Raw genomic sequence first — 27999 nt, forward strand, 5'->3', positions numbered from 1 at the left:
GACCTTAGGTCTAGCTAAATTGGAAGAAAAACGGCGGAAAATAATATCTCTGACAAGAGGACCTCTCCATTATTTGTATGTGGGAAAACATTCAAATATCTGCACTTTATGGACTTGATTTGATGATGTAAAGGGTTTAACATTAGGATCATGTGCTTTTGGTTTAGAAAACACTCAATAAGCAAGAAAAGTGGCATAATAACAAACACAGAAACAACCTTTTTCTGTCAATTTTCCTTTTTATTAAAGAAAACATTACCGCAGTAGGCATTTATCAAAATCGGTTTTGGCAAAACGTTAGAAATGACTCTCTTTCGGTTTGTTAAAAGGTGTATTCAAAAAGAACTTCCCACAAAATGGTAAACAGCATTCTCAACCCAATCTCAACCTCCGAGTGCTTGCCTGGAGAGAGATGCAAAAACAATCTAGAGAATCTAGATTCCTGCGTGTGGAGTATCTAAAATCAAAAGTAATGATTTCTGATTACTCCACTGATTAACCAACAAAGACATTTAGAATGAATACATAAAAGGAATTAACTGATTCTAGACCATCACCTCACATCTGTCTTCTAGTAGAGCGAACAAACGAAGCGTAGAGTGTCAGAAAAATGGAAGAGAGAGAGACACACAAAATACATGAGGAATGTATCAACCTGAAAAGCAAAAAGAGAAAAATGAAATGTCCCTAGCTAAAGGCAAGCAGCTGCTGAAAGAGGCTGAACTCTCTCTTGGACTAGGGTTTGGTCACACAGCTTAGTGCATAGCTTATAAACAAGCCTAGTTCTCACTCATCTACGAGCCTTAATAAGCACCTTATTAAAGGCTTAAGAATCCACTGAGAATTATGGAGAGAGTCTTTATAAAGACTGTATAAGATCTAATACCTCACTTTAAAGTCTTCAGTCTTTAAAAACACTGCTGTAAATGTGTTAAACTGGTTTCACGAAGACAGATAAGTGTTAGAAAGCCTCAGTGGCATATGTAATACACCTCTCTCATCTGACCAATTATGTTTCTTTAGTAGGAAAACCTACATCACAGTAAAAATTGCACTCACTGTAATACAGTCTGAATGTACAGTGGCTTGTAAAAGAATCCATACTTTCTCACAGTTTGTCACCTTACAACCACAAGCTAAAATGTTTCTTATTCAGATTTTAAGTGATAGATAAAACAAAAAAGTAACACATAATTGTGAAGTGGAAAGAAAATGATACACTCTGAAACCCCTAAATAAAATCCAGTGCAATCAATCACCTTCAAAAGCCACTTAATTCGTTACGCTGTGTGTAATTTAGTCTCAGTATAAATACAGCTGTTCTGTAAAGGCCTCAGTGGTTTGTTAGAGAACACTACTGAATAAACAGCATCATGAAGATCAAGAAACGGAGATAAAGTCGTGGAAAAGTTTAAAGCAGGGCTAGGTTATAAAAACACATACCAAGCTTTAACCATCCCAAAGAGCACTGTTTAATCCATTATCCAAACATGGAAAAAGTATTCTACACCTGCAAACCTACCAAGATATGGCTGTCCACCTAAACTGACAGATTGAGCAAGGAGAGCACTGATCAGAGAAGCAGCCAAGAGCTCCATGGTCTAGTCGTGCACTCCACAAATCTGGCCTTTATGGAAGAGTGGCAAAAACAAAACCATTGTTAAAAGAAGACATATGTGGTGTTTGTAGTTTGCCACAAGCCATGTAGGAAACACAGCAAACATGTGGAAGAAGGTGCTGTGATCAGATGAGATTAACGTTGAAATTTGTAGCCTAAATGCAAAGCATATGTGTGGCAGAAAATTAACACTGCTTATCGCCCTAAACACACCATCCACACTGTGAAACATGGTGGTGGCAGCATCATGCTGTGGGGATGCTTTTCTTCAGCAGGGACAGAGAAGCTGGTCAGAGTTAATGGGAATATGGATGGAGATAAATACAGGAAAATCCTAGAAGAAAACCTGTTAAAAGCTGCAAAAGACTTGAGACTGGGAAGGAGATTCACCTTCCAGCAAGACAATGACCCTAAACATACAGCCAGAGCTACGGTGGAATGATTTAGATCAAAGAATATTCATGTTAGAATGGACCCAAGTCCCACTGAGCTTCTGAGGCAAGACATGAAAATGTCTGTACTGTTTACAGGCGCTCTCCATCCAAAAACCTTAGTCTCTAGCTGCGCAAAGCTGGTAGAGACATATAACAAAAAGACTTTCAGCTGTAATTGCAGTGAAAGGTGTCTCTACTAATTAATGATATAGTGTTCTGATTTTAATTTGATTCAAATTTTGAAAATCATGTATTATTCCCATTCTCTTTTACAACTATGTGATACGTTGTGTTGGTCTATCAGAAGACAAATCTCAATAAAATACACTTTAGCTTGTGGTTTTAAGGTGACAAAATGTAATAAAAAAAAAGTTACTTTTGCAAACCACTGGATGTCCAAACATGTCTCTACACCTTCTTATTACTGAATTCAGCCATTTCAGCTTTAAGGTGCATTCATTATTACTGACACTGTCAATCAATTATGTCAGATAATCTGTAGAAAAGCAAAGCCAACTGATTCAGAACAGTCTTGAGCAGTCGCACACAAGCCTAAGAGCATCATGCCCAATGCCAGGTATAAAGTTCTCTGGCTGTGGGCTGCAAAAAACAGTGGAATGACGTTCTCTGGAGTAATGGAGAACTATTGAATACATTTGCGATGAGTCTTAATGCCAGGATTAATGAACAAACATCAGTACCTGACCTCATTAATACTCCTGTGGCTAAAATGCAACCAATTCCTCATGGCGACGGTCCAAAATCTGCTCCAAAATCTACGTGGAAAGCCTTTCTTACGAGAAGAGACTTTAACTGCAGTAAAGGGGGTATTATTACTAATAAATACCCTTGACTTTGCATTAAATAAAAACAAAAAAAAAAACGCTGCATAAGTGGGTGTCCAGATCTCCAAAATGTTGGATATACAGTATACAGTATGTGTGTGTTTGGATCTTTTTTAATTAGCAGGGACAGCAGTAGTTGTAGTAGTAGTGCTACGTTGTGGTGCGTCACGCTTGTGTGTGTGTGAGAGAGAGAGCAATTCGCTCACAGTTCACAGTGTAAAGACAGAAACACGTTGATGTATGGCATTAAATGCATCAGTGCACTTCACTTCAAAGTGTGCGTGTGTGTGTGTGTGTGTATGCATAAAGAGAGTGAAAACCCAGTAGATGAGTAAAGTATGGCACGTAACAGTAACGCACGTCTCATCACTTGCACAGTTCAATAGCAAGTACAGTATAATGGCACATCAGTTCAAGAGAAGCACACGCCCCCTCAGCTCACTCAGTCAGTCAGTTTGTGCATTTGTGTATTGGTTTCCATTCCCTTCAACTCAACGTTCATCTGTTTCAAATATAAAATAAATTAAATAGAAGCACGATCAGGAGCATTGGAAGAATAGGCAGTGTGAGGTATCTCTGTATTGCTCTAGTTTAGGAAGAAAAATGCGCATTAAATACAATAAATAAAAAAGTTAAAATAAGAAATATTAGTGGTTTAATAAAGTAGGGAGTGTGGGCAAGCATTCATGTGTCTGTGTGTGTGTATATGTATGTATGTGTGTGTGTGCACTTATGGGGGCTGGCAGTGCATCAGTCTCTTACCCTCCTTGGCATAGGTACAGTAAATGTTTATGCTTTTACAGAGTTTGTGCGTGTATTTGGGTGTACGAAGAGGTCATGGCCCCAGGCCTCCCTGAGGTAGAGTTTTGGAGGATGTGCTCTGGGTGGGTTCTCGAAGGTCCGCCTGTGGTAAATGGGTCCATTTGTACTTGTTAGAAGCCATGTGACCCAGCATAATATGAGAAAGAGGCGTGTCTGAGAAACGAGCCCATTCCACAAACAGGGGCTCCACCACAAACGACATGAACCCTACAGAAACAGAGAGAAAGCTTGTGAGATTGTTTGAATGCACAACTGAGTAAATGCATGAGCGATGCAAGTTAAAGAAGGAAATCTGGTGTGAAACAAACTTGGGGTGTAGTGAAACATGATAACGAGTACGAACCATTCGCCTCCAGCATTCCAAAATACAGCACTTTTAGGCGATGCTCCCAACAGGGTTACAATACTAGTCATGGGGGCATAGTGTTGCTCATGCAAAGAAATGGCTAATTTTTACACCATTAACAAACTCAAAGTAGCTCCACACGTCATTGGTAGAATTCTGAGGGCCCTGACATTTAAATGAGGCACTGAGAACTTTGAAAGTGCACAGGTAGTTCATTTAAAAAAGACTCTTTATACACACAGTACCTTTAGGTAGTTCTCTGGGCACTGTGGCTCAAAACCCTGTATTTCGGAATGCTGTGGGTGATCAGAGGTGGGCTATTTGACAAAAAATTGTACTGGTTATCATGTTTCACTACAACCCTATTCCATTTCACACCAGATTTATCCTTTAACATATGAATAAGTACAGATGTGAAGTAGCAAGTAACTATTCCTCTCAATCACAGATCCACTATAATTTTTTTCTTCACTGTTTCAGAGGGTGCTTGAGGAAAGTGTAAGACTATCTGTATACAAACTGAAGCTACAAGCATCATGACAACAATCAAAAACAACCCAGTAAATCCACCAAAGGAATGAAATCCATTTAAAGAAAGAAATGGTGATTCCAGAATGGTCACACCAAAACACAGATCTAAATCCTATTGTGATGCTGTGGGTTACATTTGAAATGAGCTGTGCAGCAAGAAAACCCTCAAATAACACATAGCTGAAAGAATTCTGCATGGAGGAGTGGGAAAATTCCAGTCAATGTCAGAGACTGGTAGAGGTTATAGGTGGTGTCTTATTGACAATAAGCTTATTTCAGCCAAATGGGTGCCCTATGTATTTTTGTGTGTATGTGTGCATTTATGTATGCGTTTTCCTTAGATACCTACCAATCTGTATTTTGTCCACACTGTTTGAGTTCCTGTCGCAGAGAATGCTCATGTCAAGATGATTCCTCCTCTCAATGTCACCTACACACACACACACACAGATAAGCACACAAATAGCATCTCTGCAGATCAAAACACCAGTGAATACATAACATTTTAGGTGAAGCGAATTTCCCGAAACAGTATGGTTGGGCAATGCGTGTCTGTGGGACACATGTACCTTGATTGAAGAACTCCTCAGTAACTTTGTGGCTCCACAACTTGCTTAGATGCCAGGGTCTACATGGATTACAGATATCTGCACATTTCAGAGCCATCTGACAGAGAGAAAGAGGTATTTAGGGTCACACCAAATAACTGCTGTTCAAGTTAGCGTCTGTGCTAAAGTTTACTGTGTATGCTATGTAACATTGTGTGTGTGAAGTCTGAATCGTCTGTTCTGTGTGTAGTATGTGTTTGTGTGTGCGTGAGAAGTTTAAATAGTATGTGTTTGTGTGTGTGTGAGTGTGTGTGTGTGTGTGTGTGTGTGTGGGTACCTGCAGTACAAAGTGTCTGTGCTGGCTGTTGTTGAGGTGGAGGTCCGCTCGGTCCAGGTGGGCTCTGAATTCACTCAGATATTCATTCTGTCTGCTGATATCAGTCGCCAGAATCAGAGACCCCAACCGTTTCTCCAAGTTCTTCCTGTGTGCACATACACAAACAAACAAACAAACACACACTTTTTATTCACATTATTGAATGACAAAGAAACTGATGGTCATATGAAAAAATAGGCATTATAAAACAGAACAGGTAGATGTAATAGAGTTTGGAGATATTCTGTGTGTGTGTGTGTGTGTGTGTGGGAGAGGGAGAGGGAGAGAAAAAGAGAGAGAGAGATGTCTGATGTGTGCATGTGTGTACCGGTCTTCAAATGGAAAGTGGGACAGAAGTCCTGACTCTCTAAGCAAGCTGACGGCACATTTCCAGTGGTGATTCTCCAGTACAGACGTATCCTGTAAGAAACATATTAAACATGCAGGTGTAAGAAATCTGCTGGCCCCATCAAGTAACAGAAGCTGTTCATTGATGAGATAGAATGGGTTTAACAATCAGTTTGCTAACTTTACATGCGTCAAAATCCTAATGAGTGTGTTGGAATAACTGGCCTTCCAAATAGGGATAAAATTAGGAATAAATAAAGAAATAAATAAAGAAATAAAGTTTGCCTCAAATCAAGTCTTCTATTGTTGAAACCCGACAGGAAAACAAAAAAAAGACAATAAAATCATGACGAATCAAATTAAGAATTTACTGTAATGGCAAAATAACCAGCCACTCAAAACCTTATTTCAGTTTTAATTGTGTTTCTTTGATTTGATGAATAATGCATGAATAAGTTGGTGAAGACTGTTTTGACTCTTTTTTTGTTATGTTTTGATATCTCCATGTTTACAGCAGCTCTTGCCTCAGCCCCATTAGCAGCACCTCGGTTGCTTAGGTAACCATTAAAAGTAGTTATAGCCAAAAAAAAAAAAAGAAAAAAGATCCCAGGACCTACCAGAGCACCCTGTTTTAGAATGTATATAACTGGCTTTGCAGTGAAGGACAGCAGAAGCACACTGATGCCATTTATTACAATATTTGCATATACATGACCACTACTGCTTTCAATATAAAATAAAAAAAAAACTTGACATTAATATGTAATAAATGTTTAGGGACCATCTATTGGGGATAGTGCCAGAGGAGAAATTAAAACCAGTATTCATTTTCACATACTGCCACACCACTAGAGGCGCTGCTGAGCGCTGTGTAGAACAGCACCGACAAAGAAGCAAATACAGCTTGGTAACTAACGCATAACAAGTTTACAACTGGAGTAATGTGGAGCCTGCGAGTGTTTTTATCAGAGTAAAATAGAAAAACAACTGCAAACAGACATTATTCACTCAGAAAAGAGACAAATTAAATTACACAATCAATCTACAGCTCAGAGAAAAGTTTCTCTCTTCATCCAGAGGAGCCCAGAATTGGTCCTGGGTACAGAATCATTTATTTACACAAGTTATAAAACTCCCTAAAACTCTGGAAACAAGGTGCAGAAAAGCTTGAAGAGCGGTAACTTTACCCGTTTAAATATATTTAAACTGTAGCTTTTTTATATAATATATTTTTTTAGTATAAGATCAATTCAATGTATTTGTTAACTGGAGAACTAAGAGAATTATGATTAACTAATAAACAGCTGCTTAAATACTTTCATGCCTCTAATGGCTTCAATAACAACATATTGTAATTTGATAATAAACTTGTGTTATACTTGTGCAATAGAGCTTTTGAGAAACATCTCCTTTAAATACTTAGACATCATTTAGGAGTATTTTATGTCAATTTATAGTGTTTATTGAACTATTTAAAATATTTAGTTTTGTAAAGGAAGCTTAAAGTGTTAAAGTTGTAGGTGTATTTCTTTTTAAGGTTTATTGTTTACATTCTTCAGCTGTTTCTCTGATAATAGTCTGAAAAAAAGTCTGATTTCTTCATATATTGTGTAATTTTGCAAGACAAATCTACAGTTGTGGTCAAAAGTTTACATACACTTGTAAAAAAACATAATGTTATGGCTGTCTTGAGTTTTCAATAAGTTCTACAACTCTTATTTTTCTGTGATAGAGTGATCGGAACACATACATGTTTGTCACAAAAAACAGTCATAAAATTTGGTTCTTTCATAAATTTATTATGGGTCTGCTGAAAATGTCACCAAATCTGCTGGGTCAAAAATATACATACAGCAACAAAATTTGTCAATTTTGGTGATGTAGCGAGTTGTGTCAATCAAATTAGCTTCATGTCATGGCCTCTTCACTTCTTGTAAGTGATTCTGATTGACTACAGCTGTTGACTTCTCATGAGCCCATTTAAATAGGGCTCATTTGACCCAGTGATTAGACTCAGCTACAAAAGCTACAATGGGAAAGTCAAAGGAACTCAGTGTGGATCTGAAAAAGCGAATTATTGACTTGAACAAGTCAGGGAAGTCACTTGGAGCCATTTCAAAGCAGCTACAGGTCCCAAGAGCAACTGTGCAGACAATTATACGCAAGTATAAAGTGCATGGAACAGTTGTGTCACTGCCACGATCAGGAAGAAAACGCAGCTATCACATGCTGCCGAGAGGAGATTGGTCAGGATGGTCAAGAGTCAACCAAGAATCACCAAGAAGCAGGTCTGCAAGGATTTGGAAGCTGATGGAACACAGGTGTCAGTCTCCACAGTCAAGCGTGTTTTACATCGCCATGGACTGAGAGGCTGCCGTGCAAGAAAGAAGCCCTTGCTCCAGAAAAGGCACCTTAAGACTCGGCTGAAGTTTGCTGCTGATCACATGGACAAAGATAAAACCTTCTGGAGGAAAGTTCTCTGGTCAGACGAAACAAAAATTGAGCTGTTTGGCCACAACACCCAGCAATATGTTTGGAGGAGAAAAGGTGAGGCCTTTAATCCCAGGAACACCATGCCTACTGTCAAGCATGGTGGTGGTAGTATTATGCTCTGGGGATGTTTTGCTGCCAGTGGAACTGGTTCTTTGCAGAAAGTAAATGGGATAATGAAGAAGGAGGATTACCTCCAAATTCTGCAGGAAAACTTAAAACCATCAGCCCGAAGGTTGGGTCTTGGGCGCAGTTGGGTGTTCCAACAAGACAATGACCCAAAACACACATCAAAAGTGGTAAAGGAATGGCTAAACCAGGCTAGAATTAAGGTTTTAGAATGGCCTTCCCAAAGTCCTGACTTGAACCCCATTGAGAACATGTGGACAGTGCTAAAGAAACGGGTTCATGCAAGAAAACCATCACATTTAGCTGAACTGCACCAATTCTGTCAAGAAGAGTGGTCAAACATTCGACCTGAAGCTTGCCAGGAGCTTGTGGATGGCTACCAAAAGCGCCTAGTTGCCGTGAAAATGGCCAAGGGACATGTAACCAAATACTAATGTTGCTGTATGTATATTTTTGACCCAGCAGATTTGGTGACATTTTCAGCAGACCCATAATAAATTTATGAAAGAACCAAATTTTATGACTGTTTTTTGTGACAAACATGTATGTGTTCCGATCACTCTATCACAGAAAAATAAGAGTTGTAGAACTTATTGAAAACTTAAGACAGCCATAACATTATGTTTTTTACAAGTGTATGTAAACTTTTGACCACAACTGTATACTAATCAAAGCCTTAATTTAAAGCGTTGGTGTTTTATATTATATGTACTCCTAACGGTAGAGTAAGTCACAAACCTATATTAAAGCCCAGTCATTCAATTAAATAAAATAAAGAAATAAATAAAGAAATAAAATGAATAAAACTACTGTGATATACCGTGAAAACATCAGAATCTTGAAAAATACTGTGATATACATTTTTGGTCATACTGCCCAGCACTAATCGAGAATATGTAATCTGGCGAGGGAAACTACATATCTACCGGGATCCAGTCAGAGTGGGCGGGGTCTTACTTGGTAGAGTGAAGCCAGGTAGTGGCTGGTTTTGATGAGGAAGGTCTGATTGACACCTGGATGATCCAAATCATGAGTTGCAGCTGCCAGCAAACCCAACAGGATATCGAAGGATGTCAGAGACTCTGAGAGCTGTAAATACAGCAGACAGGCATATCGTTTATAATGAGCAGTGTAGATGTTTATGTGTACCATTCTTACAGTCATGGTGTTAAAGTATAGAGTATGTCACCCTTCAATTATACCTCTATACCACTATATATCCCACCCCGCCTCCCCCCTCAGCAACCCACAAACCTGCGGTTCCTGCAGGTAGCAGTACATGGCCTGCGTCACGTCTGCAGCGTGGAGAGAATTATGATATGGGTTCTGACTGCGGTAGCCTTGGTGTACCATCACTATTACAAAAAAAAGAAGGAAAAAAAACAGGGGGTCACAGAGTCTCCTCATACAGTATGATAGCAGGTGTGAAAGTCTGCATTTCTAGCTGCATTTAGCAAACGGAACATTTATATTTGTGTGTGTGTGTGTGTGTGTGTGTGTAGGTGGACTTTTACCTAAAAACTGCCGCAGTTTGAGGTGATCCAGCTGGAAGAGCTTGATCAGACCATATTCACTGAAGAGGTGAAGGGTTAAATCTACCAAACTCTTTCCTGTGTCAAAAAGAAAGGAGATTTGTTGTTAGAGTGGGTATCACTGGACATTTTATGATACAATATTATCACTATAAAACGATAACAGCCCACGATAACAGTTCTGCGACCAGTCCAAAATTTTGGACACACCTTAAATTCAGTGTTTTTAATTATTTTACAATTGCTCCGCATTTAATACTTAATACTCCGCCGATTAATACTTAAGTCATCCAAACTATAAAGAAAAACATATGGATTTATTTATTTAATAAACAAAAAAAAGTTAAACAAACCAGAATATATTTTAGATTCTTCAAAGAAGCACCTCGTTTTTCTCAGTTTTTTCTCATGGCTTAAAAAAAGAAATTACGTTTTTTGTATGGCCTAGTTTAAGTCTAATTGAGATGCTTTGGCATGATCTTAAACAGGACGTCTATGCTCTAAAACCCTCCAATGTGGCTGAATTAAAACAATTCTGTAAAGAATGGAACAAAATTCTGCCTTATTACCAGTTATCGCAAACCCTTGATTGCAGTTGTTGCTGCCAAGGATGGCAGATACTTTTTCACATTGGGCCAGTTGGGTTTGAATAGATTTTTTTTCCCTTAATAAATACAATTATCATCATTTAAAAACTGCTTTTTGTATTTTTCAAGTTTTCTTTGTCTGATATTAAAAAATATTTAAAAATGATTACACTGAAAAATATAAGTATGATGCAAAAAGAATGAAGCAAAAACAAAAGAAATCTTTAGGGGGGCACATAGTTTTTGCCACAATAATTATGTTATTGACTTATATGGGACAATACATCACCACAGAGTCATATATTACCACTTGTTATGAGTGTGGCAACTGCAGTTACAGATAGTTCCCAGCAGATGGCTCACCATTTGAGAGATGATCAAACAGGAAGATATCAAAGCTCCAGCTTCCGACTTTCCTCAGCAGACACTAAAACAGGAGTAAGTGAGAGAGAGAGAGAGATCAAAATCATAAATATCAAAACACAACTATGTTAATATACAAAAAAAAATTATAATAATGAAGTGTATAATGTGTTTTAATACATCTCTGTGTTTTTCTGATGTTTTACTGTTTTCATATAATGTCTCCAATCAAATAATTTTACTATATTTGACTGTAAACACAATGGATCCATATTGATGCCTATTTTTAGTTATTAGTGTCTACTTCTAATGTGAAGTAGAATTCCATGATGATTTTAAGCGAATGATAGTCTTCCACAGTGCACTTGTGATTGCTAGTGAACACCATACAGTAGGTCACTACATCAGCATAATATGGACAAGTGTGCATTGCAACTCTCTCAATACAATGACAAAAACAATGGATGTTTACACCACCCCAAGAGGCACTGAAAATAAATGTATAATTGGACGCCACTCTGACAGTATACTAGTCCACTAGCACTTTTTACTTTTCTAGTGCACTCTGTAGGTGTGATGATCTTGGGAGCCATAACAAACGATAGTCAGTCAGTCACCCCTAGCTCTCTCAGCTCAGAGAAACAGTATGTGCACGACACATATATGTGACCACATGTGTTTCCTTCTCTCAGGACAGGGCTCCCAACTGGCATCTTTCAGCAGATTAATGCTCAGACACAAACACACAGCGGAAAACTATTATTTTAAACTATTAAACTATTATTAAACTATTATTTAGAAATGGAGAAAACTTGTGAACCTTCCCAGGAGTGATCGGCCTTCTGAAATTACTCCAAAAGGGCATGGACAACTCATCCAGGAGGTCACAAAAGAAGCAAGAACTGCTACCAACTGCCATTTTTTAGCAAGTTAATGCTAACAAACACACAGCACGAGTTTTCCAGGAATTTTCCACCAGATTACTAAACGTCCCTGGTGTGCACGTCTGCAAGATTATCAATAAGTATTTATGAGACCAGCTGGTATGATTCGCAGGGACTACATAAAATGTATAGTACATAAAAAAATACATTTTTAATTAGATGTTCTCATCTGCTTCTCTTCTGTATTTAAAAGGTGTCTCTTCTGTATGTGACACTTGCATGTGTGTGATGTCCCATTCTGCTCTTCCCCAACTGGCTTTATGCAAAGTAGTGGCTCTAATGATTTGCATAAATTTGAAATATGCTGTACTATACTTTTTTTTGCCTTTCGGTTAGTCTGCTCTCGACACAACACAACCCATAATGCACCACGGCGCGTGGCTGCTCTCTCTATTAAATTGAATAGGAGGTGTTGAGGCGAAAGTGCAAATGGACACGTACTGTGAAGAAACAACAGCAGCTCTGTATAATAAAAACAATGACCGTAATGTTTTTCTTGCTGTTCATCACTTAGCAAAAATCTTAAGCTGCAGTTTAATGCACCGCTTTGTCAAAAATTTTATGTGTAGCCCAGACAGGTTTTATTTGTTTCCCTTGTGAATTTTTGCAGAATTTTGCTTTGTCGCCGGCAATATTGATGAGAATGTCATTCAATTTATTTAATAATTAAATGTGTTTTCCTGTTATTTAGTAAAGCTACATTGTTCACAATACTAATGAGTAAACATGGCTTAATTTTGTTTACAGTTCTGAGTTCTACTATATGTATGTCTGGTTTTAAACCCGTTTTCTTAGTGTCTCACCTTTGCTTGGCCAACATACTCCTGGTCTAGAGTGTGGTGTGTGCTGTGTGTGTGATTTCTGCTCAAATGGGAAGAATGCAGGTTTTTCTGGAAGCTTAGGACACTTCTGACCGGTTGCTCTGCTTCCGATCCCACAGCGTCCGTCCGCGCTGCACAAACAACACCAAAACACCCTGTTTACAAACATGCAAACAACACCAGAACAGCTGTTTACAAAAGTGACCATCTTCCACATGTCTCACATTTCAAACTGAGCCTCTCTCTGATATACAGTATACCTTTATTTATCATTTTACATGGTAATAGATAAATCAACGGCTAAAGCATAACTCTTCTTTTGTTTTAGAAAGAAATATATAAATATATATATTATATTTCTGTAAAATGAATGCTCATATCTCTGATACAAATGAAGAAGCAAGCTTCCCAACACCTCCAGCACATTTTTACTAAACAACTAAAAGTGATGTAAATGTAAATGTGACAGATAACAGTACATGTAGGACTAACTAATAGATAATGGGATTAACTGTAACATTCAGTAAAGTTTCTAGCTATATGATACAAAAACAGGTAATTCTATTAATTTCTTTGTTGTTTAAATGAGACAGATTTTCCTACTCAAGTAAAAAAAATATATATATAAAAATTACCTAAAAAAAAAAAACAAAACTGAGAAAAATAAGGAAAAACTAAAACAATAATAGTTAGAAAAACAATAAAACAATATATTTGTATTTGTGCGCAAATGTACTTACATTGTAGAGGTCTGAAGTCAGTGCAGAACTGTGTGTGCTGTCTTCTTTGTGTTCTTTCATATCTTTCTTTACTCTTTTCCCTCTCTGCTCTCTCTCGCTCCACTCTTTCGGGTGTGTACAGTGGCGCTTTTAATCGAACATCTATAAAACCACACAGATCACGCGAACAAATTCATTAATTCTATTTTTTTTCGCAACTTACAGTTGCAAGGTATATAGAGTTATAGGGTGTGTTTGTGTATATTGTTTTTAGTCCACTTTTCTTTGCCGCTACCTGTGCAGGGGTGTGGGGGAAGCATGAGATGTGTGTAGAAGGTGTAGGTTGTGTGTGGGATGTTTGGTCTGTGTGTGTTGTGAGATGACTGTGGGAAGGATGTGGGTTGTGTGTTTAAACGGGGTGTGGGCTGTAGGGGTGGGCGATATGGCCCTAAAATAATATCATGATATTTCATGGTATTTTTGCGATAACGATACTCTTGGCGATATAACAAAATAATGGATTAGTTTTTTTTTTTCAAGAATACACTACTGCAACAAAATTACAATTAAATGTTATTATTGCATACATACTGCACACCTGTAACTGAGATATTAAAACATTAAAAATAAAATAATTTAATCAGATTTGTAACAGAAGTCAATGATCCAGAATGTCATGATACTTAAATGCACTCCATATATCTCCATATATCCATATATGCACTGCGTGTGGGGGGCATGGGGTGTGTATCGGAGGTGGGGAAGGCGTGGGAGTTGTGAGAGCAGTAGGCTGAAGGTGTGGTGTGTGAGGTGAGTTGGTTGTATGTATGGGGAGTGATTTGTGTGTGTGTGTATGATTGTAGAAGGTATGGATTGTGTCTGGGAGGTGTGGGGTGTGTGAAGGAGGTGTGGGGCTTTGTGCGGGAGGTGTGGGTTGTGTGGATAGGAGATGTATGCTGTGAGTGGGAGGCGAGCGGGAGTCAAGGGTTCAGTGCAGGAGATGTAGGCTGCATATCGGAGAGTACGGTCTGTGTGCGGGAGGTGTGGGATGTGTGTGGAAAAGGTGTGTTGTGTGGTAGGTTTGGTCTGTGTGTGTGGCATATGTGGGCTGCATATCGAAGGCATGGGCTGCATGCGGGAGGTATAGGATATGTTTGGGAGGTGTGGTGTGTGTGCGGGAAGTGTGTGGTGTGTGTGCGGGAGCTTTTATATGGGTAATATTAAGTCACAGACTTTGTACAGTGCGTCAGTGATCTGTCTGTTCTCAGAGTGTGTGATGTGTATTTATTATGGATGTTTATGGTGAGACGCACCGAGCATGCGGATGTAGAGTGCTGTCTGGTCTGAGCTGTCATATGAAACTGCTCCTCGTCTCTGTAATAAACACAACGATACAAACAAAACATGTTAATAACAACACTAAATAATATTTACACTGACCTAAGCCATGTTTTGGCATGCAGATTTATTTTCTATATTAGAGCAGACCATATGAAACTGTCTGGGAAGAGCACAGACTCCAATAACATCTGATTTCTGATTTACAACTCAGAAAAGCAGAGCAATATAGAAATGTTGGTGGTGGGTGATTTATTTTTTGGTATGGTTGTGGTGTATGAGGTGTTAGTGTGTGTTGAGCTGGTACAGTGAGTGGATTAGGTACAGTAGTGCTGCTTAAGTTTTTAAACACTGTGTTCACTCACTGTCACCTACACTATTTCACACTATTACACCTATAGCCTTGAAGATATATGGTCCTATTTTAGCAACTGAGAGGTTTGCCATCAACTGTGCACAGTGCAGTTTGATTTAGGGCATTAGTGTGTTTTTGCTATGGTAACAACAGGAAAAGTACACTTTGTGCGGCCTGAAGCTCGCAAAAGTCACGCACTAATTCTTTTAACTAATCATGGGTGTTTTGGGCGTAACGTGAAATAAACCAATCAGCGTGTCACTTGCTCTCTGACTTTGCCGGATTGCTATTTTAGCGGTTTTGCAGTTCTGTGCTTCTCAGCAGAGGAAACTGACCAAAAAAATGACAAGCAGGCCATATATTATTTCCAATATTACATTCAATACTATACTATTTTGTATTCCGATTATTGTTGATGGTAAAAGTAGGGTTTGTGCACTGCTGCACGTCCTGGTGTGTGTGTGTATTGAGCAGCGGTGTATGCATGTTGCGAGCATGCAGCGCTTCTATGTCGCCAAGATAACACTGAACATCTGACAATTTACTGTTGCTAGGGTTCAAATCAGGCAGTGGTGCACCTGTGTTTTCCATTGCCAAGACACCAATACAGCAGAAATTTACCTAAACACACTCCAGACCCCACCGTTGGTGGACTATTCTCAGTCCAGCAGTGTCGGTGAGTGAACACAGTGTTTAAAAACTCCAGCAGCACTGCTGTGTCTGATTCACTCACTGTACCAGCAGCACAACACACACTAACACCACATAGACCACCATACCAGTACTAATCACTAATGACCCACCACTCAAATAATAGCTGCTCTCATGTGGTTCTTTTGTGTCCCGATCATTAAAGAACAGCTTTATTTATGTCCATTTTTTGGACATTTTTATAAAACTATTACTATTATTAATATTAGCCATCACTACTTTTTAAAGTAATCTGTTTAACTTTGCCTCTGCGTGTGGAGCTCTGTGTGTGAGTCTTTGTGTGGGACTGTCACTCAGATAGGCTTCCTTTGTATTAACATTTCTCTGTCAAATATTATGCAAATACTAAAACCAACAGTACCTCCAACATTTAAATATAACCAAATACACACACACATACAAAGAGTGAGAGCAAAAAAGATAGAGAGAAAGAATTATACCACTCTCTCCTATCATACCTATTTCTAGTTCTCTGTACAGGTCAGGCTTGGTGTGTGTGTGTGTGGAGGAGACAGTAAGACAGTAAGATGTCTGTGTGTAATGGTTTGACCTGTGGCTCAAGGCAAAACACAAGAGGGCGAGCACACACACCCAGTGTTTTGTCTTGAGCCCTAGGCCAAACCATTACACACAGAACGACCATGTGATGCTGAATATCAGCACCAACAATGAATTAAACAAAAAAAAACCTATAAATACTCCTACTTTCTTTTTAATACAAATATAATCTTCCCGATTTTCATCAGTGATCATAAAAAATGTTCAGTGATCATAATAAACTGTAGGCAAGAATATTCCCACCCCCCTGCAATATACCTACAGACTCATACATTACCTACTTTAGTTCCTCTCTTATAACTCCCATCAGTAGGTAACTTAAGTAAGAAAGAAAGTTATTAAAGTAGTTACATAATAATAAGATTGGGATCTTAGGGGCAAATCTTCTGTGACTTAAGCAGTAATTACCTGATTATTAGGCTCATTAGGCTTATGGTCAGCTTGCGGGTAGGGGTGTGCCTGAGATCATACTCTAAGCAATATATCATTAGCATTAAAAAAAAAAAAAAGAATTAAAAAAAAAAAAAATATATATATATATATATATATATATATATATATATAATCCCAAAAAAGTTAGGACAGTCTGAAAAAATAAATAAGTAATAATAATAATAAAAATAAGAAAAAACAGCTGGTCACACCTGTGCAACTTTACTTTTTTTTCGCACCATTGAAAAAATTAGGTGGCATATGTGTATTTTTTTCATTGCTCACTTTATATTACTTTTATTATTAACTGTCATTTACGCATTTGTAATACTCAGACAAATAATAGCAAGGAGTTTCCAGTTGTTTAATGCACCCAAGAAGAACAGAATTACCATAAAAAATAATAAATAACATAAAAGATAAATAATAAATATAAAAAAATGTTTCCACGCATACGCAACTCGACAGAACACCGGCCGCTGCACCGTCATAAGTGCTTACTCTGCTGAGCCACTGGGTAACACACATTTCTCAGGTCTCATATTAATAAGACTTATTCAGAATGGTGATGTATGTATATATTTATTTAAAAATATATTGTAATAGCAAATAGTGTTACTTTTAAAAATTTGTATTTATAGCAATTACTGTGTAGATTTTACTTGCATTTTATTGTTCTTCTATTAGTAGTATTGTTGTCGGTTCCTGATGTGGTGATGATTACGATATAAATAGCCTAAGTAATACACATCTGCTCAATCGAACCAGAGTCTGTTTTAACTGGACCAAATAGTGCTGGTGTAAAAACGCCATAAGAAAGTAGGAACAGCTGAGCCGAGCTTTTTTAGTGACTGGGACAGCAGAACACCAGTGCAGGGTCATTCTGTTATGACGCTATCACACCTGCACCCAGTCCGAGGTGGTGATTAACTGTGTCCCGGCTCGTTTAGTCTGAACAAAGTGCCGTTTCATCTGTCTCTGCCTATGAAAAACCAAGGAGCTGACCACAGGCGCAGTCTTCCGAGGTATAAAGGGGCTATCGAGGGCAGAAGGAACTTCCTGCCCAGCATGAAAGAGGCTGAAAAACTCCCTTGGTCAAATTCTGCACAGCCCTGTAATTTTACAGAGTGAGGCAGATGGCCTGTTTAAAGGAGAAGCCCTGAGCAAAGTGTGCCCTGATGCCATTCTTCAGTGACTGAAGAATAAACTTTGTTCAACACCACCATTTGCCTGCGGGTGGTAGAAAGTAGTGCGCACATGACGAATTCCCTTATCAGGCAGAGGGGCATATGAAGAGCAGCAATCAGTGGAGGCACAGGCGCATCACGCCATCTGGAGCACTTGATCCGGGGAACATCCTCAGTGATACAAGTTGGAGTTGGCCAGTATGGATTGGCATGCTACTCATGGAGTGCAGTCACTGAGAAGGGGAGGGGAGACCCTGTTGCAGTCCCTGATGAGTGTCAGTGGCTTCAATGGTTGGGGAGTTCAGTGAACCTATTTTGTAGGCCACAAGTAGGCCAGTCATTAACTTGGGGCCACACAGTCTTTGTACATCACTGGCCTTTTGAGCTTCATACAACACCCAGGTGCCCCTCACTTCAATAAAGTGCCTGTAGACTGGCAGAAAAAATAGACAAAGTGTCTTACTGGCTGCAGTTCATGATGAATAAAAAGTTGTCAAGTGCTCACTGAGGTGTCCCTTCTTGCAATAAATTATGATTATGTGCCCCCCAGATCAAGACATTTTGATATGCCCATCAAAAATACAGTGCCCAACACCTGGTATGAAACCTATAGTAAAAAAACAAAGCTCTTACTGCAGGAACTGAGACTTAGTTCAATGTTAAAGGCAATAAAATGAGGCATTAATAACTTTAAAAGTGCACAAGAAGCTTATTAAAAAAACACCGTTTACATCCCGTGCCACTAGCTTTCAGCTCTGTGCGATAATGACAGACATATATACACATAGACTCCACATAGTGGAGCTTCTCGTTTTAAATGTCAGGGCTCTCCGGATTCTAGCAAGGAGGCAAGGAGGTGTGGAGCTACTTTGATCTGGATAACGGTGTAAAAAGCGATTTATCGGGGCAAATACAATTGTACAGACTGCTGGAAAAAAGTACAAAAATTCTGGATCTCAGAAAGCTGTGGGAGAGCGGAGGTGTGCTATTCAACAAAGGTAAGTACTTTTTTTTAATCATGTTTTACTACACCAAAAGTCAATTTTACACCAGAGTTCTCATTTAGGCTTAGCTTAAGACATTGCCATGTGAGTCAGCTAGACCTCTTCCTGTAGCACTTTTCTCCTGTTTCCTCCAGAGTCTTTTGAAGAGGTAAGAAACAGTACTCACTTCAGGCTTCATCTGTAATTTCATTTGTAACTAAATGAAAGACTTATACTTTTAATAGTTACTTGAGTTATCTGTGTTTTTTGTGTTTTTCTAATTAATAAGATGAAAGTGTGAATGTGCTGCCGTGTTTTTTGCACTATAAGTCTCAACTAAAATCCTTTAATTTTCCCAAAAATCGTCAGTGCACCTTATAATCCAGTGCGCCTTATGTATGCATTTTACCAGTCAGGAATTTAGAAGCAGTAAAGCCACTCTGTTTAAGTACAGCTTTAAACAGAAGTTTAGATCTCCAGCAGCACCAGTACTGGAGTAGCATTAGCATTAGCCACTAATCGCAATGTTTCCATCCAGAGGTGAGTATTATTGGCCTGTAGCCTGCTGCTAACCCCAGCTAGCACTGCTGCAGCAGCGTTAGCATTAGCCGCTAACCACGCTAGCTCTTTTGTCATTCAGAGGGTAGTATATCGGACTGTAGCCTGTGTTTAAACATTGTTGACACAAGCTACGTGGGACAAACTGCTAGCTAATATCGCCCTGGTTTACCAAAACACTCAGGCTTTCTCAGTGTAGCGCTGTCAGGCGGCAGTACCACTAGCGGTTAGCTGCTAATGCTAATGCTCTAGCCTTGTGGTGGAGACATTGGGGAATCTTTGCTTACTGTAAATAAACAAAAGCGCTTTACTCATCCAAATAAACCTTTTCTAGGAGATAAATCTGTGTAGATTAACATTCAGCTCTCCTTTGACTTTAAAATAAAGTCTTTTTTTGTATAACAGTTTTGTTTCATTAGCTTAGCTTTACTTAACTTAGTTAGCTACCCCCCCACCACCACCCAGCGACCAGACCCGCTGAATTAGACCTGCTGTTCCTTATTGTGTTTTTTAAAATGCATTTTATAATCCAATGCGCCTTATGTATGAAAATAGACATTCATTGATAGTGTGCCCTAAAATCCGGTGTGCCTTATAGTGCAAAAAATATGGTAAATGCTGCAGTAGAGAGTGTAGTAACATGATATGCCTCAGTTTAACTCAGCAAAACAATATATGATTTATTTCATATTTTTTTCTTTCTTTTTTTTTACAATATACTATTTTTTAGCAGAAACAAACAAAAAACCTGTGAACAGTAAATTATTTCCTACAGATGTGGATATAATTGAGGCATGTATCAGTAGTACAGTGTGAGAAGTGGATTTCAGTGTTTGTATGTTTTAAGGTCTGTGCCGGTTAGAGATAGTTCCACTTCTCTAACTTCTCGGTTCTCTTCCTGCAGAGGGGGTGGCTGTCTAATTTACATTACATTTGAATGAGCTGAAAAGTCATTTTAATCCATAACAACAGTGTCTATGTAGTATATGTGTGTGTGTGTGTGTGTGTGTGTGTACATTAATGAGTAGGTTGTTGTGTGCTTGTTTAAAAGAATGTTCTAGATTCTACAAAAGTGCAGAGAGACAGCGTGTGTGCCAGTATTACATTAATCAATGTGCTAGTGCATTGAAAAGTTACTTTATTTCAGTAATTCCATTCAAATGTGAAACTCATATATTATATAGAAGTATTACACACAGAGTGATCTATTTTAAGTGTTTATTTCTTTTATTGTTGATGATTACGGCTTACAGCCAATGAAAACCCAACAATCAATGTTTCAGAAAATTAGAATTTATAACACCCATTGTTACTTTTGGAAGTGTGGGCAGTGTGCCAAGTCCTGCTGGAAAATGAAATCTGCATCTCCATAAAAGTTGTTTCAGCAGAGAGAAACATGAAGTGCTGTAAGATTTTGAGGGAAAACAAAACTGCACTGACTTTAGGCTTGATAAAACACAGTGGATCAACACCAGCAGATGACATATAATTCCATATTTAGCTGAGACATATAAAATGTTAATTTTCTGCAGCATATATTTTTGTTTGCTGTCTTCAACTAGACAATATGTTTTTTAAATAGTGTAATTTATTTTTACATTTTGTTTTACATCATAAAGCAAAGACACAAACATTTTTTTATTTCTATTAATTAAAAATCTTTGAAGTAAGGTTGGTGGATTCAGAGAATCACACATTTAGTAGGAATCATAGCCGAGATGTTGCTCTTTCATCCCTTTTATTCTGTCTAACTGTAGAATAATGGAATGTGAGGCATGTTCAGTACATTACAGGTAATCGCCACCTTTTAAAAGTTAAGCTAGTGTTTATCCTGATTTTAGTGATTCTGCCGCACTCTCTTTTAGCTTGCTAGCTTTTTTCAGTTCTAATTCTGTGTTTCTGTGTTTTTGTCTGCTCACTCTCACACAACCAAACCAAAAACAAAAGTTTGCCCTTTTAATATTTCCACATTTGCAGTAGCTCCTGTTCTGTTCATATCAGCTCAAACAATAACACTGTGGTTGTTCAGGTAAACGGCAAAAAAAAAAGTTTTTGATCCTCTTTCTAAAGCTGCACATGCGAGTTAAGTATGCAAAGACGTGAGGTGGCAAAATCCTACCATAAAACTTATTTTATATATGAGATATACTCAACTTTGCAGGTGTGATCACACCAGGACTTTGTTTGATATGTTTTATTCAAATGTTTGGTCTCCCATCACTCAAGGAATAATTCTGCTATCGAAGAAGTTTCTAGTTTTGTTGGAGTCAGCCTCCCCAGCACCACGGACATCTACACCTCCAGATGCAGGAAAAGGGCCACCTGCATCAGGAAGGATCCTACCCACCCAGCACACGCACTTTCAGTCCCGCTCCCATCAGGCCGGAGGCTGCGGAGCATCAAGTGCAAAACAACCAGACTGAGAAACAGCTTCATTCCGGAAGCTGTAAGACTCTTAAACTCCACCTAAACAACACACTGCACTGACACACAAGGACAAACTACTGTTTACAAACACTGTCACTTAAACCGCAGTGAGACACTTTATCTCCACTGCTCTAATTCCATATCATGCTGCAATAGCAAACTTGCACTCTGGATTTCATGTTGCTGCAACCTGTCTACTCTCCCTATTTATTTATTTATTTATTGGGGTATTTATCTTATCTATTTTGTATATTCTATTTTAATTGTTTTCTTTATTTTATCTATATACCTTTTTTAATAACAGTTCTTGGGTGTGAACTGGATCAGGAGATAACAATTTTGCTCCACCTCATGTACCACATGTGATGCTAATGACAATAAAATCTCCTTGAATCCTTGAATCCTAGTTTCTGGCTGGGCTGGGCAACGTTTTTAAACTCAAATTGTACTTTTTTCTATTTCTTTTTCCAAACCTTTTTCTTAACCAAAAAATACAAACAGTGCTTTTTCTCAGACAACATATTTAATTCACAGCTGACATGAGTAGTCTTATTCTCATACTGTCACCATAGGAGACTCCATCTCTCTGAATTTTGTTGGAACGAACATTGAGCAAAAAATCATTTCTTGTGCTTAAATTAAGAATATATTTCCTACGCATTTTGCTTTATGCATTTTAGTTATTTTTTAAATATCACCATTACATTGACAAAATTAAATTAAATTATCTGTAATTATTATATTATATTATATCACACAATAATATCATGATTCTTTTTTTAATGCTGCTAGTTCCCTGTATTTTTGAGAGGGGGCAGAAATAATAGTGTTGTGTGTTTTAGGGCAGGTGGAACTTTCTTACTGTATTATAATATCTCAAAAGTGAGTGAAAGACAGAGACGCAGAGTTATTGAGAGACAGCATGAGAGTGGGCGAGTGAACGCCTGAGATTTTAGCACAGCGGCGGTGTGTCTAAAATTTGAATAATCACCAATGTGAATGATCACCATTAGGGCTGTTTGTTATATCGTTTAAACATAGTCATTGCGATGTGCGCATGCACAATAATTACATCGCAGCACCTGCAATGTCACCAAAGGCAATAAAAACAAACACTTTAGGTTGCAATGTTCTAATTTTTGATATAAGAAGAAGATACACAGGGTTCTAAATGAGCAGCGCTTTCTTTGGCTGCTGTTGAAATGGGTGAGGGGGAGTGTGAGGGGGAGGGGCGTAAACACAAGGTAACCGCATGGCTTCAGACAGCCTGTCCAAAGCTGTGCACCTTTTTGCACACAGTTTTGCGCAGATATTTCCAGTTACAGCTGGAATCACGCTGTCGTGAGACAGTGGGCATGTGGGGGCGGGACTGGTGCTGTGACGGGTCCTGCACTGTCTAATATCGCAATTTACATCGGCGAAAACCAAAACAATGCAATGTAAAATTTTTCCAATATCATATATATATGTTTTTTTTACCTTATTTGCGCGCGCTCTAAGTTTGACATGTTTATGTGCGTTTTTATGCAAAGTATCGTAAACAGGCACCATATTCATATATTTTTTTCACCTTTCGGTACTCTTTAGTACTGAGACATTTCAATTGGTGTCTTTTTGGTATTGAATCTCAGTACGCAGCCCTAGTTTCGCCAATCCCGCGTTCCAAGACATCACCAGAAGTAAAAGCAGTAGCAATATATCAATCAGCTTACTATCACTTCCATCATTTTGTGATACATAGCGTACTATCTAACTTCCATCTGTGAGCATCCAAGCTTCCATGCTGTTTGGATGTACAAAATACTGCATAATAGAGTGTTAACATGAGACAATGCTAACAATGATGGCTGATATCTAGGCATCATGATTATTACATTACCGACTTATTAAACAAACAAAAAAAAGACACATGACCTCAATATTTTTAATAACCATGATATCTATTGTCTATTGTGTTTATTTGTATGTATATGCAGTGAACAGTATTTTAACCAGTGATGTTTAAATAACTGACCAACGTTTCAATAACTGTGACTTAATTCACACGGTGTGGACTGCAGTATGTGAAGAAAAAAAGAATATATTTCCTAAACTATATCTTTAAAAGGATATGACTGCTCTGTTGTGATATTCTGTTCTTGTTATCAGGGCTAATTAAATGGTCTTAAAATGAAAATAATATCGTTTATCACAATAATTTCTGGAACGATAGATCATTTACACATTTTTTTATTGTGACGGGTCTGCTGATATCTGAATGTTTAATTGGAAAACAGTTAACTCAGGTGTGTGTCGCATTACCAGCTCCAACATCCGACATCCAAGATAAATGAAATCAGAATAATACTTCTTTAAATTTAAATAAAAAATATTAAAGACTGCTGCTTTAATGACTGGTAGAAGTATGTAAAACTGCTGTAATGTGATGATGAGTTAATGTGCTTTATAATCAGTACTGCTGTGAAAAAACATGAAGCATTTATGTTCAATCATTTCTTTAGTTATGTATTACTGGTGTAAAATAAATATTACTAAACATTAATACTACTTATCACAAATCAGCCCCACAGGGTCAGAGTGCCATTTTCTGTCTGCTTTAAAACACATGATAAACTTACTTAAATCCCTTAAAACCAAGGCCTTCCTGCTTTGTAGGAGAAAAACAACACTGGTATTCAGGCTGTAGAAACTGACTTCACTGTTAAATAACACAGTGCAGCCACTCTACTCTCCCCACAATTGTAGTCTTCACATGCTAGGGGCCAATTTATTGGGATGATAGAAGCACTGGATATTCCTTCAAGTATAACAGTCTCTTCTCAGTTCTATAAAAAACTGTTGATAAAAGATACTTTGTTAAACTAGGTTTAACTCATTCCCATTTGCCTCAACTTACAAAACAGATTCATATTGGTTACTGAATCATTTATGATAGTTAACAATAACTGAACTACATTACATTACATTACATTTAGCAGATGCTTTTGTCTAAGGCAACTTACAATAATGTACATTTAGTAACAGAAGGCATAGAAGTTTAAGGTATTAAAAAAAATAATAAGACAGGGCCTTAAAAGGAGTAGAGGAGGGGAAGAAGGAAATTTGGTTAGAACTAATTCGTTTGTTAGAGGTGTTATGAGAGTAAGTGCTCTTTGAAGAGCTCTGTCTTCAGGAGTTTATTAAAGATAGTGAGGGACACTTCTGATCTGGTAGTGAAAGGAAGTTTGTTCCACGACTGGAAAACAGTAGGAGAACAGTCTGGATCGCTTTGGATGAATGTCTGGCAAAGTGAGGCGACGTTCAACTAGAAAAAGTATATTGCTGTCTGTGCAAACAAGACAGATGCTTTTCATGACTGCAAACAAAACTCAAAAACAAAGCTTATAACAGCTTGCCCAAGGACACTTTGTTGATCGATATGATGTAAATACTTTGTGAAAAAAAGATGGGTGATAAACTATTAACTGTGCAGTTTCTAGGTGGTTGTTAAGGTGTTGCCATTTATTTCTAATTTTATCCTGCAGTGACCCAGCTAACAGGGCCTTAGTCTACTAGACCAAATGGTAGCTGCCTAGTTGTTGCTACAGTGCTTTCTGCTGTATTGTTTGGTTTTATGCTTAAAAGAAAAATCCATATACAATGCAAAACCAACAAAGCCCTTAATTTCGATGCTTTAATAAGTTGTGGCCACACATTAGAATCTTGTTCCCACACTTTAAAAAGTTGTTGTCAAGTATTATATAGTTTTTTTACATAAGGTCACCTTAAGTGCTCTGTAGGAATTGTATTGCTTTTTTCATATGGACTTTTTTTTTGTTTTGTTTTACAGAACGATACTTCAGCAACCACCATAGCAACAGCCAATTCAGTTACAACTAAGTAACACCATATGAACTGATTCAGACAACCAGCTAGCAACACCATAGGTAATGAGACCCTAATGCATGGTCACCACTTATTAAGGTGTTGAGACAAATTCTAATGCGTGACTTAATAATCTTGTGCCCATGGCATGCTTTAAGTCAAGGCCACATATTAGGAACTCCTTCCCATGCTTTTAACAAGTCACAAGATGATTAAATACTGGCATTTAAGTCTTCCCCATTAGGATCTCCTGCTGGCCAGGCAGTAGAATTAATCCCAACGCCTTAATAAGTGGTGCCCACGCATTAGGGTCTTGTTCACATGACTTATTAAAGCATGGGAATAAGATCTAAATGCGCTATGCATTAAGATCTAATTTACCACTTATTTAGGGTTACATGGCTAGGTCTTAATTATCTAATTTCCATGCTTTAATAAGATGTGGGAATGAGGTATTAATGCGTGGAAATAAGATCTTACTGCATGGCCACCACTTATTAAAGCGCAGGAACTAAATAATTAAGTTGTCGGAAAGACTTTTAAGACCAGGGCTTAATTTGTTAATTCTCATGCTTTAATAAGTCGTGGCCACACATTAGGATCTCATTTCCACACTTTAGTAAGTCATGGGAATGAGATCCTAATGTGTGGCCGGACTTCCACTGTTTTCCACTAAAACGTGGAAACAAGACCTAATGCATGGCCTTGACTTATTAAAGCATGGAAACAATATATTTTACTGCATGGCCATGACTTATTAGAGTGTGGGAACAAGATCCTAATGCGTGTTCACTGTATATATATATATATATGTGTGTGTGTGTGTGTGTGTGTGTGTGTGTGTGTGTGTGTGTGTGTATATGTGTAAAGATCTCCTACCTTAGAGAGCTGTCGGGGGGCCGGTCCGCCGAACAGGACCGGGCTGGATGTGAGGCAGATCGCGCCGCGCCGGCCCAGGACGTGCTTCGGTACCGGCCGGTCCAGCGGCAGCACCGGCAGCTGGTAACATACTTCCATTGGAGAGTCAGAGGATGCGGCACGGAGAGCCAACGTCGAATAAAAGCGAACAGAAACCGAGACATGAAGCGGAACCGGGCTCTGAATCCATCTGGGTTTAAGGGGATGGCGGCTCGGGTCCGGTCAGGGCATTAGTTAGCTATATGTTTCCGCGGATTCGTGCAGAAACGGGACGCGGACCGGGCACACAGTTCGTTCCAGTCGTACCGAGCTCGGCTGTGTTCCATATTTTAGTCCATAAGTTTCTTAAACGAGAGCTAAAAAGAGCGGGCCGCGCTCCAAATACATCACCGAGCCCTCTCGCCTTATCGCCCCCTCGCTATCTCGCTCCCTCGGTTACAGCGGTGTCGAGTCCAGGCCCAGGCTCTAGCCCGGGTACAGCAGCACACAGCGCAGAGTTAGTGAGCGTTAGCTTAGCTAGGCTAGTGAACAAGGCTGCGGCAGCGGAGCCCCGAGTCCACACAGCCCGCTACTGCTGCCAGAGCGCCGGGGCAGCCCAGCAGCTCCCCGGGTAAAACCAGCGCACATCCTGCCCAGCCAGCCACACACACCGCCTGCACCAAACCCGGGGGAGATCTGCGCTCTGCACTCCAAAAAAATCAATCCAGAAACACTGCAGGCTGCTCTCTACAGGACGGGTTTCCCCTACTGCTGCTGCTGCCCTCCAAATAATAAAACCACTGGAGGAGCAGGGGGAGATCTGGCAACACACAGCTCCACCAGCTCCTCTCTCGGCCTCGTCCCATTACTCGGAGCTCCCACTACACCGCCTCCTCCCATTGGCTCACAGACAGACCCCCTCTCCGAGGGATGAAGCTGATTGGCTGCGGACTTTTGTGAGGCAGCTGCGTGATGGAATGATGCTGGTGCTGCCCTCCCTATCCGGGACACTCACTCACTCACAGGCCCTCTGTTTACAAAGACTATATACAAGATTAGAAAATGCACCAGAGAGAGAAAAGAGAAAAAAGAAAGAGAGGAAAGAAAAGTCTGCCCAGATCTATTATTTATTATATCAGTTATAAACCAAATAGACTGCAGGGATGATCACAACAGCATAGTAATAAAGCTGGATGATACTGTAAAAAAAAAAAAAAAACTAATATATGTATGGAA

At 38.8% G+C, this 27999-nt stretch overlaps 1 protein-coding gene across 2 annotated transcripts; it reads right to left on the reverse strand.

The window, feature by feature from the left end:
* Positions 1 to 219: 219 nt before the first annotated feature.
* On the reverse strand, positions 220 to 27620 carry LOC103031452 (high affinity cAMP-specific 3',5'-cyclic phosphodiesterase 7A). Of its 2 annotated transcripts, none has more exons than XM_022679268.2 (13): positions 26746 to 27620; positions 14767 to 14827; positions 13475 to 13615; positions 12717 to 12889; positions 10970 to 11033; positions 10002 to 10097; positions 9742 to 9842; positions 9445 to 9576; positions 5849 to 5940; positions 5482 to 5626; positions 5166 to 5262; positions 4946 to 5026; positions 220 to 3926 (listed from the first exon to the last, which is right to left on the reverse strand). In XM_022679268.2, the coding sequence occupies exons 1-13, from the start codon at positions 26881 to 26883 to the stop codon at positions 3733 to 3735; spliced, it is 1515 nt and encodes a 504-aa protein (XP_022534989.1). In that variant the 5' UTR covers positions 26884 to 27620; the 3' UTR covers positions 220 to 3732. The 2 variants fall into 2 exon arrangements, with proteins under 2 accessions (XP_022534989.1, XP_022534990.1); XM_022679269.2 differs by having other exon boundaries at positions 12717 to 12865; positions 26746 to 27619.
* Positions 27621 to 27999: the final 379 nt, after the last annotated feature.

The sequence above is a fragment of the Astyanax mexicanus genome, chromosome 4 (genome assembly GCF_023375975.1).
Source record: "Astyanax mexicanus isolate ESR-SI-001 chromosome 4, AstMex3_surface, whole genome shotgun sequence".
Classification (NCBI taxonomy): Eukaryota; Metazoa; Chordata; class Actinopteri; order Characiformes; family Acestrorhamphidae; genus Astyanax; species Astyanax mexicanus.